Here is a 13,103-nt window from a genome sequence, read left to right on the forward strand (position 1 = left end):
AATGTCTATCCAAATGGATATCAAACTGCATAAAAGTGTGTTACCTCCAGCATGAATGACAACCCCCTGTGGGGGATCCGCATGCATTCTACCAGAGGCCTCTCAGGCAGCCTTCATAGTGTTTCTTAGTAATGTTCCCATCACAGAAATCTAGGGCCAGAACCTGGGCTTCGCCACACACATTTACCCAGCATTGCGCTTTGCAACAACATGCATCTTCTGATACTATGTTTGAGCACACTGTACTTTCATCTGCTACAACTTCAACTCCAAAGCACGCTCCTTCCACTGGAGGGCACTGCTCTGAAGTCATCTAAAGTGGAGCACGCACAGGAGCATCACTCAAAGAAGAGAACGTTACTCACCTTGTGCAGTAATGGAGGTTCTTCGAGATGTGTGTCCCTGTGAATATTCCACTACTCTCCCTCCTTCCCTCTGCTTCGGAGTTTTATTACTAGACTCTGCAATAGAGAAGGAACTGAGGGGGGGGGGGTTGGTTTCACAGTGCCAGAACCTCCCTTTATTGCACAAGGTGAGTAATGTTCTCTTTAAAACTCTTTTAATCAATGGTGGCAACCTCAATCCCAGAAATCTATTTTCCTCCTTATTCAGGTGCAGTCCATCCCATGAGAACAGTTGACTATCCGTGAATGCCTCCCAATGGTCGAACATCACAAAGCCCTTTTTATAGCACCATTGTCTGAGTCATCCATTGATCATTATAACTAGGTCCCTACCAAATTCATGGCCCATTTTGCACAATTTCATGGTCATATGATTTTAAAATTGTAAATTTCATGATTTCAGCTATTTAAATCTGAAATTTCATGGTGTTGTAATTGTAGGAGTCCTGACCCAAAAAGGAGTTGTGTGGGAGTCACAAGGTTATTTTAAGGGGGGAGGGGGTTGCGGTTCTGCTACCCTTACTTCTGTGCAGCTGCTGCTGGTGGTGCTGCCTTCAGAGCTGGACAGTTGGAGAGCGGCGGCTGCTGGCTGGGAGCCCAGCTCTGAAGGCAGAGCTGTCACTACCAGCAGCGCAGAAGTAAGGGTGGCATGATGTGGTATTTCCACCATTTCCATTACTTCTGCGCTGCTGCTGGCGAGGCGCTACCTTCAGAGCTGGGTATCTGGCCAACAGCCACTGCTTTCTCGCCGCCAAGCTCTGAAGGCAGCACAGAAGTAAGGGTGGCAATACCGTGACAGCCCCTAAAATAACCTTTTGATCCCCCTGCAATGCCGTTTTGAGTCAGGACTCCCAATTTGAGAAACAGTGGTCTCCCCTGTGAAATCTGTATGGTATAGGGTAAAAGCATACAAAAGACCAGATTTCACAGCCCGTGACGCTTTTTTCATGGCTGTGAATTTTGTAGGGCCCTAATTATAATCGTGTCACGCTTTCACTGTCCTTTTCTAGGGATGGGTAGGATTCCACTGAAGATCACCTGAGCATCCATATCTTTAAGCATTTTCCCCACCCTGGTGAAGTCTTCCTTGATGCATTTCACTGAGAATCTATCAGTATAACTTGTTCCCACATGAGGGACAATCAGTGGATTCTTTCCTGCTCCCATTAGGAGCCTCTTCAGCCTCATGTCTGCATTCCATATGTGACAGGGTCAGGCCAGATGGCTACAGGAGAGTGATAGAAGGTAGATATATTAGCCCAAGAATAAGCAGATCCATTTTCCCTGAGTAAGATAATGGGCTGTTCCAGAACAATCAGGAAGTTGCTGGAACCAATTACGGCAGGCTAATTAGGACACCTGGAGCCAATTAAGAAGCTGCCAGAATCAGTTAGGACAGGCAGGCTATTCAGGGCACCTGGTTTTTAAAAGGACATCACTTCAGTTAGTGAGGTGTGTGCGAGGAGCTGGGAACAAGAGGTGCAGAAGAAGTTGAGAGTGAGTAGGCGTACTGCTGGAGGACTGAGAAGTACAAGCGTTATCAAGACATCAGGAGGAAGGTCTAGTGGTGAGGACAAAGAAGGTGTTGGGTGGAGGCCATGGGGAAGTAGCCCTGGGAGTTGTAGCTGTCACGCAGCTGTTGCAGGAGACACTATAGACAGCTGCAATCCACAGGGCTCTGGGCTGGAACCCGGAGCAGAGGACGGGCCCAGGTTCCCCCCCATACCCCAACTCCCTAGTTGATATAAGAGGTGTTGATCTGGACTGTGGGTCCCACCAGAGGGGAAGGTCTCTGGCCTGCCCCCCGACCCATTAGGTGGGCCAGCAGAGACTGCAGGGATTGTTCTCCTTTTCCCCATGGTGGCCAGTGATGAGGTTAGCCAAGTGAACAGCAGGTTTGTGCCACTAACAAGAGGAGCCAAACTGAGGACTGCCGTAAAACTCTGAGGCGAGCAAATCCGCCACAAAGGGCAGAACCCACCAAGGCAGAGGAGGAACTTTGTCAGACATATTTTAGCTCCCAATAGACAGCATACCCTTCTGTTCTCCAGATCCACTCCGGTGGCAGGCCTGTCTGTTCTTAGAAGGGAGTTCCCAGTCATGTAAATTTGACTCTTCCTGGTGTTGGTGCAATTCTTCGGCCTTCCTCCTGTTCTTTCTGGCTGTAAGTCTTCTTGTCTTCATTTCTTACTTGTAATCTTTTGCAAGTCGTCCTCTATTTTCCCGGGGCTCCAAACTCTGGCTATCTACACTTATTCTACCCTTATTCTTGTAGGACTGGTCACATGCATGACATGTACTGAATGCTGCTAGTGAAAACTTTCTGAACTTCTGTGCTGGGGCACATGGACACCATCAGTGGAATTCACATGTGCAGAACATTTCAAAGAACCACAGTTACTATCTGGCAGTAATCGTTCTATACTTACCTGTAACAAGAGTTCTTGGAGATGAGCCTCTGCATATTCACACTTTGTGCTCTATGCTCCCTTCCTTGGAGTTTCAGGTTAGGAATTCCCAAATTATTGGAAGGAACTGAAGGGCAGTTGAGGCCATCCTCATTGTTCATACCTTCAGAACCCTCCAGGATGGGAGGGGGAAGAGGGGTGAATAGCCCCAACAGACACTGCTTTCCAGAAGGTGCTGGAAGCTTGTGATGCCGGCAACTTGATCCCACAAAATGTGAATATGCAGAGTCTAATCTTGAAGAACTCTGGTTATAGGCAAGTAACCTCCATTTATGTAGCCACCTCCCTACTTATCTTCCAAGTTATTGATTCTATGCAGATACTCTGGAAATATATTTTCTGCATCAGCATATGTGCCTGTTGATTATAGAAACTCAGATTACCTCAAATTATTTCTAATTTTCATAGCTTGGTATTTGACTTTAAGAACGTGAATCTGTGGAAATCCAGAGAAATGCCACTTATGGGTAAGTAACTTAGGTCTTGTCCACATGCAGAAGTTGCACCAGTTTAACTTAAATTGGTTTTAAACTGATTTAGTTAAACTAGTGCAAATCCCTTTGCAGACACTCTCATTTCATTGTAAGAGTGGCTTATTCTGATTTAACTTAAACCTGTTCCAAATCAACTTAAACTAAATTGAAATAAATTTTGTTTAAGTTGAAAAAAGTGTGTCCACACAGCCTTTTGTGCAGCAGGTTTACTTAAAGTGGATTAAAATTACACCTTAGGTTGAATTGGTGCAATTTTCATGTAGCTAACCCCCTAATTTTCTTTAGTGTAGTAGAAGAGTTTCATATAATAGTTTGTTCTATTTTCTGTTTTTAAGGTCTTTCAAAAATCGTCATTAATCTAATTAAAGGAGAGTCTTTATTCAATGATGCTACCACTGCAATTGTGTTTGAACTTTACAGGGATCTTGTATCTGACCAACATGCTGAATTTGGTAAGGCAATATTTTCCATAATATTTATTCTCTTTTGATCCTCAGTTATTCTGAGACCTGTGAGATCCTAGTTATGCAACAGAACTCTGATTTCTCTGGTAAACACACACAAAATTCTCTGACAAATTGACACTTTTGAGACAGGATAAAATATATTTAAAACATTCAGAAGTAAAGATGCATAACAGTACTGAATGATACTCATTTTTATAATGTTAAACAGTTCAGTAAAACTATCTGGGTTAAAATAAACCCCTTGTTTTTCATATTTCCTGTTGCCTCAGAAATTTCAAATTTGGACATTTTAGAATTGACACTGTATAAATTGATTTATAGCAGTTGGGGAGCCAGAGGGTTTGGCCACTGGGCTGAGCATGTGTGTTGCAAGAATCAGATTTTTGTCAGTGGATTGTGAGTGGGGCTTATTTGGAAGACACATTTACATGTCCAACTTTAAGCTCATTGGGAGTTTCAAAGATCCAGTTGGGAGCTCTCTGTTGGCCACCCTCCAGACTGCTGTGAGGAGATCCAAGCCTCTGGATCCTTGGGTGTTTTAAGCCTCCAAAGTTTGCATAGAGTCCAGGCATTGGTCTAATCTTGGGTCCCCTAGGCACATCCTCAAGGTGCAAATTCTGTCTAATTCTCCCTTCTGAGAACTGTAATCCGCTGTCGAGCTGCCTCCCTCCCCCCCGGCACATAGGATTAACCCTTCAGACTCCCTCATACTTAAATATATCCTCTTCCAGAACTTTACCTCAAGCTGTAAGCTTTCTGATTTATAGTTTAACTCTTTCTGGAGGCTCATAGTAATTGCAAAACATATAACACACATGGATAAACTTTCCACAGAGTCTAACACATTTGCTTATTTCCTTAATCATATAAAGCACAAGAGAGAACAAATTATTTAGAAAAGAATAAACATTCCAACTGCAATACACTCTTTCTAGCTCAACCTTCCCATGGAAGTCCTTAGGGGTGACCATATGTGTCCAGCAAAGCAGACAGGGTTCGCTGCTTCACCCAGGCTTCGTCACTCTGGGGTGCTTCTCCTTCATGAAGTTCTCTTCCCCCAGCTCCTATGACTATGCTCTTTTCTGCCATGTGCTTCCTCTTCCTGTGTTGCTTTCCCTTGTTTGTATGACCCACTTCCAACATCTGCTTCCTTTCTTGTGTCTTTTGGTAACTTTCTACTGCTCCAAACTTCCCCCCGCCCAGCCCTCCCCCCCCATCCCTGCAGAGGGGTTGGATAAAATTGGTTTTCTTAAGCTTGAGGTCACGTGTTATTTGAGTGTTTGCGCCTGAATAGGGTTGTTCAAAGTACCTTCCTGTTATCCTCAGTCTGAGGAAGACATGCTTTTTAGGCTGGTAAGACATGGTAGAAACAGAGAGAGAGAGGCATTCATGTTACAGTGATTTTATTATAAAATTTCATTTTGTCAACCAGAATTCATAATTTGGACAGACAAAGCTCCCAAATCATCATAGGGGACCCACCAGTGCTTCTGAATCTTAGGAGGTTTATAAGAGCCTGGCCACCACAGGTCTTACCCTATTGTGGCTGTTTAGAGGAGGGGACCAAACAAATTGATTTTTCATCATTTTTGTTATGGAGAGTGTATTTATCTTTTAAAAACTCTGAAGGATCTTGTGTTTCCAATCACCTCTCTGTTGGAGGTCATCAGGAGGACCTCAAATGGACTGTTTGGTCCCATTGTCAGTTTTATGTAACTTTTTTTAATTGACAACATTGACTATGCTTCATAGCATGTTTTTGGAGCTCCAATTTTCCCCAAGATTAATGGCACTCTTGTTTCTGAGCTTTGATGTTTTATGTATAGTTCACTGTAGTCACCATAGTCCTATACCTCATGACAGATTGTTTGGAGGGGTTTTTAGAGATGAAGTAGAACTGTGGTCAGTGTTGAGCTTGGCGTTAAATTTTAAAACTTTCAACTGTGGGTAGGCTCTTACCTTTGCAGCCCATCCCCAGCAGTGACTCTTTCTGGAGGGCTGTTGTTCTGGATGACCCCGAGTTAAACTCTGCAAGATTAAAATTATTATCTGATGTTGCGTGCAAAGATTTGATAGCCCAACCATGAAAGAGTAAACTCATTTTTTGATAGAGATGTCAGAACCCTCTTCTAGCTTGGCTAATCCACATATTTAAAAATACAATGGAAATTTGCTTACAAAAATTAATTAAGATTGCTGTTGTACTACAATACTTTCTTGTCCTCAAATATCTTTCCTGGTTTTCATAAGTCTGTGGGCTTTTTTTCTTGTCAAACTTACGTTCTTTTTGAAGATACGTGGAGAGAGCTTAGCTGAGCATTTCCTAGTTATCGAATGTTTGAATTTGGTGTGTTGAAGTCTTGCATTCCAGAAGATATAGGGACAAGAAGTCACTCTTGTGCAACAGAAATTTTAACTCCACTTTAATGCATTTTAAAAAAGTGAATTACTAATTTATAATTCAATCTTATTTTCTCCTTTTACAGCTAAAGAGGTTGTTATTAAACTAGTATTAAAATTTTTTGGAAGTACCATATTTGGATTTTTGAGTTCAAGAATAGTTATATATTGGCTGTCTCATGTCTTCAATGATGGATTAACTGAAGTAATTCTAAGCTTCTCAATGACATACCTGATTTTCTTCATTGGTAAGATAAGGCATAACTGTGCCCCTACTAATTCAACTAAACAAAACTGAACCTGATTTTCTGAGGGTTTTTTTTGTTATGTGTATTCAAATATACATTTACTTACTAACAAAAATGTTACATTACAGTGATGTTAACCTAGCCATGTGTGACACATTTAACAGCATAAACAGAAATACGGTAAATTACATATTTAACATGTAAACCTAGTAATAAATAATCAAAAACATAAATGTTATGTGACCAGGTTAATGTTGTATTGAGAACCTTAAATTCTGCATTGTTACTTTGCATTTGACTGCTTTTAACTTTAATATTACACTAAAGAAGCATCTTAAAATTGTATATAATTCCTTATATCTGTCTGCCTGTAAATCCAGGTGCCTTAGTTACCATGAGTTCAATTTTGCAGGGTAGAGAGGAATTAAAACTAATAACTGGAAAAATGTAAACCATTAAACAATTTTAAGCACTGCAGGTCAGTAAATGAAAGTTTTACTGTTCTCATACTAACATTAACAAGGCTACGTTGTACATATTTTTTATTTTATTATATAAGTTTAACACGATTAGTTATATATTAAATTATTTTCTTTTCAAAAGAAAAAAGATTACAAAATATTACATATGGTGTTTGCAAAATGGCCACATAAAGTTTTCAGTGCAAATAGATGGCCTCACATGGACAGTCAGTATATTACATAGCACTTTTTTTTGCTTATGTCACTTTTGGAGAGCTATAAGAAGACAATGAAACTGCAGAATTTAGATATGAGGCTCAATCTTTCTGTAGTCTTGCTGTGCTTCAAATCAGGTGGACAAGGTAGTGCATCCAGGCCTGGGTTAGGAGTCTTTGTCCCATGTCAAACCTCTCAACTATGATGCACAGTGCTTTCAGAGGTAATTCACAGCTCCAGCCTCTGTCAAAGGGGTGCCATCATATTCAAAACATTTAAAAGGCCATACAACTTTATATAAATAGAACATAGAGGCTTGGGGTTCATGAGAATTTGTCCATTTATTCTCAGAGGCTAAAAGCCCACAAAAATATTTTTTTCAGGTGAATCATAATATGTATCAGTGATATGTATAATGCTCTGGGTCACTGACACTATAGACACTTGTGTTTGTGCTGATACAGCTTTTTTCAAGGCTGTTTTAACTTCTGATCTTGAGAAATTTTCTTGCCCTGTTGTTGTTGAGTGAATAGTGCATAGATCCCCTTAAGTTAGAGGTTGATTTTACCCATTCAGAGAAGAGAGAGGTTTTCTTATCTATTAAGAGTCAATAAGATCATTATTCTGTTATACTGTGGTGCACTGTTAGTGTGCCTATTTGTTGTTTGTCCTATTTCTGAAATATTTTTTATTGAGGCCAATCACTTTTTCTTTATATGTAGTTTCAACTTCAAGTTTTTATTCTGTTGTATTATCATTGGTTAAGTGCTTCACTTAAGCAAAACTTGGGTGTGATTTTCTTACTCTTCTTTAACCATTTCTCACTCCAGCCAAGTGCCTTTCCCCTCTCAACTTATAAATATACTTTATTGTGAGTTAAATAGCATTCATGGGAGAGGCTGCTAGATCACCTGCATTGGTGGTCAGAACTTCTGCTCTTTCACTAGTCATTTCTGCTTGTTCAAGAGTGACTTAAGCAAAACTGTCTTCTGGTTAGAGACTGACATTGTCCATTACAGAAATACCATTTTCAGGTAAGAGAGAAATCTATTTAAATTTGAAAACTATGCACAGTACGTTTTTTACGTAGAAAGATATTCTTCTTCTTCGAATGATGTCCCTGTGGGTGCTCCATTTCAGGTGTCTGTGCACCCTTGTGCCGTTGATTGGAGAATTTCAGCAGCAGTGTCCATCTGGGTTGTGCATGTACCGTGGTTGTCTTGCAGCGCCGTTGGCACCTCATCTATTGTATGTGCGACTCGACACCATCAGTTCCTTCTCAATTGCCCTAGGCTGAGACGGAGTTCCATAGCGGTGTTCCAACATCTGTGACAAACCTAGAAAAAGTAGTTAGAAATAGTTTTAAGTTTCATAGTATAGTTAGTAGTAATTTAGTTAGTCTTAGTTACTTAATTTTTTTCTTCTTCTTGCCTCGAGCAGGAAACATTCAACCCCATTCAACAATGCCTGGTTCTCCAGGTTTTAAAAGATGTGGCACCTGCTGAGATGCTATACCTGTCTGATGGTCATTCCCTCTGTGTCCACTGCATTGGTGAGTCATAGGTCCCCCAGAAGTGCACTCAGTGCAGTACTTTGAAGGCCAGAGCTAGACAGGATCAAGACCTCCATCTGAAGCTCATTCTGATGGAGAAATCTTTCCGACCGGCCTCTGACCCAGGGCAAAAGACTCCCAGGTACATTACCCTCAGTGACGCACAAGGCTTATTCCTCAAAAAGATCGAGGAAAAGAGCTATGACCTCAGCGCAGAGACTAAAAAGAAATGGTCTCCTGCTAGGTCGCTGTCCTCAGTGCCAACCACTTTGCAGGTAAGCACCTTTGAGGCACCAGGCACCTCTGGCATCATCCACACTGGAACTCCATTGGAAAGAGAAGGAGTCGAGGCGCACATCTAAACCTTCCTCCTACTATATGGCACCAACAACACCAGTGAAATACACAGCTCTGAAACCCTCACCAATGGCTGTGCCACCACCACTAGTGCTGACGACTTCCTTGGCAAAGACAGCATCGTCCGCACCGAGCAAGTCAGGTCGCAAATCGCTGGCAGCGTCCATGGTACTGTCTAAAATACTGACATCGATAACAAAATCGAAGGCACCACATCAGTTTCTACACCAGAAAGACATCATGGTATCCTCAGTATCTCTCTCGCTGCTCTTTGGCACCGATGGCCCCCCAGAGCATACAGCACTGGAGCAATCAGCCTCACCCACTGACCTGCCATTCTCTAGCAATGAGGATGACAAACAGGAAGAGGTTGCTTTCTCTTCGTGCCACTCTTCACCTATCGAAAACAGACCACCTTTGGGACCCATGAACTCAAAGGCCCAATGTGGGCAAGAGGACAGCCATGGATGTGCCCACCCGTGACTTTTCTTATGCAATGGCCATCCTGAGACCCAGGGGCAGCATACAAGGCACATTACAACTGGCATCCAACCCCACTTAGAGTTGAGATTAGATTGCCACCACCATGCTGCATACAGGAGACCTCTGATGTCCATGACGAAATGGGGGATGAGAAGGAGGAGGGCACAGAGCAGGACATGATATCACCTGTGCATAACTCCTCATCACCAGATGAAACCATAATACTCCCACCACTGCCGATGATTTTAACCAGTTCCAAAAACTGTTTAAAAGGGTGGCGCAGAGTCAGGAGATCCCACTCGAGGAAGTGTCTGACACACAGCACAAACTCCTCCAGATTCTCCAGTCCTCTTTAAACCTCTAAAATTGTGCTACCAATAAATGACACCCTGATGGAGCCAGGAAAGACTGTTTGGCAAACACCAGCTACTGTCCCACCAACACGTAAGAGGGCGGACAGAAAGTATTACATGCCCGCCAAGGGTCTAGACTTCCTTTTTTCTCACCCCTCCCGCAATTTCCTAGTAATGGAGGCCCCAAACCAACATGGCAAACAGCCACAGTATAGATCCACTCCGCAGATAAGGAGTAGAAGAGGCTCGACCTGTTTGGACAAAAGGTCTACTCTTCTGAGACCTTACAGTTCTGCGTGGCAAACTACAGCATGCTCCTGGCCAAATATGACTATGACAACTATGGCAAACTGAATTATTTTATTAATGACCTTCCAGAGGAGAGGTGGGAACAGTGCAAAGGTTTACTCCCCTAGGTACAACATGTCACCAGAACTACATTACAAATGTTCCTTGATGTGGCAGACACTGCTGCAAGAACAGCCATAGCCATTGTAATGTGCAGGGCATCCTGCCTGCAATCATAAGTAAGGCTGCAAGTCTGTCACGGATTCCATGTCTTTCTGTGACCTCTGTGATTTCTGCAGCGGCCAGCAGCAGTTTGGGTGTGTGTGGGGGGCTCAGGGCTAGGGGCAGGGAGTTGGTAGGTGCCGGGGGGGGGGGGAGGCACTTACCTTGGGGTGGAGGCCTGCTTGGCTCCCACTGGCATGGCCTTGAAGCTCCTAGGTGGAGGAGGAGGCAGGGGGCTCTGCATGCTGCCCATGCCCATAGGCCCTGCCCCCGCAGCTCTCATTGGCTGTGGTTCCTGGCCAATGGGACGTGCACAACGGGGCTTGTGGCGGGAGCAGCTCGCAGAGCCCCCTGGCCCCTCCGCCACGTAGGAGCTGCGGGGACATGTGGAGCTTGGTAGGGAACCCCTGCCAGCCCCGCCAATCCTAACCCCCCCCAGCACCACCAGGGGTCCCTGGCCGTGCACCGTGGCCCACGCCCCCCAGCACCAGAGAGGGCCCCAGGCCACCTACCCCAGCACCCATGGTTCCCCTGGACCGCCCCTCCCAGAGCACCTGTGGACCCCCCATCCAAGTTTTAGTTAGGGGTATATAGTAAAAGTCGTAGAGAGGTAACAGGCCATAAATTTTTGTTTACTGCCCATGACCTGTCCATGACTTACTAAAAATACCTGTGACTAAGACGTAGCCTTAACCATCAGACATTCTGAAGGGCCTCCAATTAAAGGTGGAAGATCTTCCCTTTGACAAGGAAAAACTTTTCTCTGCCAAAACCGACAAGGTCCTCCACTCTATGAAAGACTCTTAGGTAACCCTCTGTACTCTTGGGATATACACACCTGCAATGAAACGGAGACGATATCAACCATACCAACATGGCAGGGACACCTCACTCCCATATCAACAACGACAATACATCTTCAGAGGCAAAGACAGAAGCCCCAGAGACGTAGAGCATCTCAGACCCAGCCCTCTACGTCACAATTTGCATTGGCTAAGCAACAAATTTGAAAATTTGGTCGAGGGTCTGAATGACCTCCCTCACCTGACCGCTCAAATATTGATGACCAGCCAGGTCTTGGGTCGCCAATTTACATGATTTTTACCATGTCTGGGCATCAATTAGTATGATCTCTAGGGCCCATTTGTTCACAGTATCAGGCTACTCCATCCCTTTCACCTCAATACCAACCTCTCAACCCCCCTCCCCATCCCTCTTCAGGGAACCTTTTCACGAGCACCTTGTGCAACAAGAAGTAAACCATCTTCTACAATTAGGTGCTATGGAGCAAGTTCCTCCACAACACAGGGGGAAAGGTTTCTATGCCCATTGCTTCTTAACACAGAAGAAAAGGGGATTCTAAATCTCAGAGAGATCAGCAAGTTTGTACAAGCCCAAAGATTCAAGATGGTTACACTGGCCATGATAGTACCTGTGCTAGCAAAGGGGGACTGGTTTTCAGCCATTGACCTATAGGATGCTTACTTCCACATCACAATACATCCTGCTCACAGAAGATTCCTTTGATTCACACTAGGAATGGATCACTGTCAATACAGAGTCCTACCATTTGGCCTTTCCACAGCACTGTGAGTGTAGTAGTGGTGGCACACTTACACAAACAGGATAATAATATTTCCATACCTCAACAACTGACTACTAAGAGGCCCCACTCAATCAGAGCAATCAACATTACTCAAAAGACTATTGAGCTCTTTCAGAGCCTAGGATTACAGATAAAGTTAATAGAAATCAACCCTAGTCCCTATATAACAATTGGACTTCATCAGAGCACACCTTGACTCCACAGAGGCCAGAGTATCACTACTTATGTACAGATTCTTGACATTGACAAATCTTATTTCAGTAGCTATGGAGAGTCCATGCATATTGGCACATACTGTGATGAGGTTGGGCCAGATGGCTACAGGAGAGTGATAGAAGGCAGATATATTAGCCCCAGGTTAAGTAGGTCCCATTTCCCCAGGTAAGGTAACAGGGAAGGTTCCAGAACAATCAGGAACTTTCTGGAAAAAATTAAGGCAGACAGGCTGATTAGAAGACCTGCAGCCAATCAAGAAGTTGCTAGAGTCAATTAAGGCAGGCTAATCAGGGCACCTAGGTTTTAAAAAGGAGCTCACTTCAGTTTGTGGTGCGTGTGAAGAGCTGGGAGCAAGAGGTGCAAGAAACTTGAGAGTGAGAAGGCGTACTGCTGGAAGACTGAGGAGTACAAGCATTATCAGACATCAGGAGGAAGGTCCTGTGGTGAGAGTAAAGAAGGTGTTGGGAGGAGGCCCATGGGGAAGTAGCCCAGGGAGTTGTAGTTGTCACTCAGCTGTTACAGGAGCTACTGTAGACAGCTGCAATCCACAGGGCCCTGGGCTGGAACCCAGAGTAGAGGGTGGGCCCTGGTTCCCTCCATCCCCCCAACTCCCTACTTGATACTGGAGGAATTGAACTGGCTGTGGGTTCCACCAGAGGGGAAGGTCTCTGACCTATTCCCCAATCCACTAGGTGGATCAGCAGAGACTGCGGGGATTGTTCTTCCTTTCCCCATGCTGGCCAGTGATAAGGCTAACTGAGTGAATTGCAGATTTGAGCCACAAAAGTGGCCAAACTGAGGGCTGCCGTGAACCTCTGAGGCGAGAAAATCTGCCAATAAGCACAGGACCCACCACGGCAGAGGAGGA

At 44.0% G+C, this 13,103-nt stretch overlaps 1 protein-coding gene across 1 annotated transcript in view; it reads left to right on the forward strand.

The window, feature by feature from the left end:
- LOC311522788 (solute carrier family 9 member C1-like) overlaps positions 1-13,103 on the forward strand; it is a gene marked incomplete at its 5' end in the record, with an annotated part of 307,404 nt that overhangs the window by 49,819 nt on the left and 244,482 nt on the right. The window contains 2 exons of the mRNA XM_084632258.1: positions 3,702-3,818; positions 6,320-6,481. Coding sequence (XP_084488384.1) covers positions 3,702-3,818; positions 6,320-6,481 — 279 coding nt within the window. The remainder of the gene's footprint in view (positions 1-3,701; positions 3,819-6,319; positions 6,482-13,103) is intronic.

This window comes from Lepidochelys olivacea (assembly GCF_965140295.1).
Source record: "Lepidochelys olivacea isolate rLepOli2 genome assembly, chromosome: 6".
Taxonomy (NCBI): domain Eukaryota; kingdom Metazoa; phylum Chordata; order Testudines; family Cheloniidae; genus Lepidochelys; species Lepidochelys olivacea.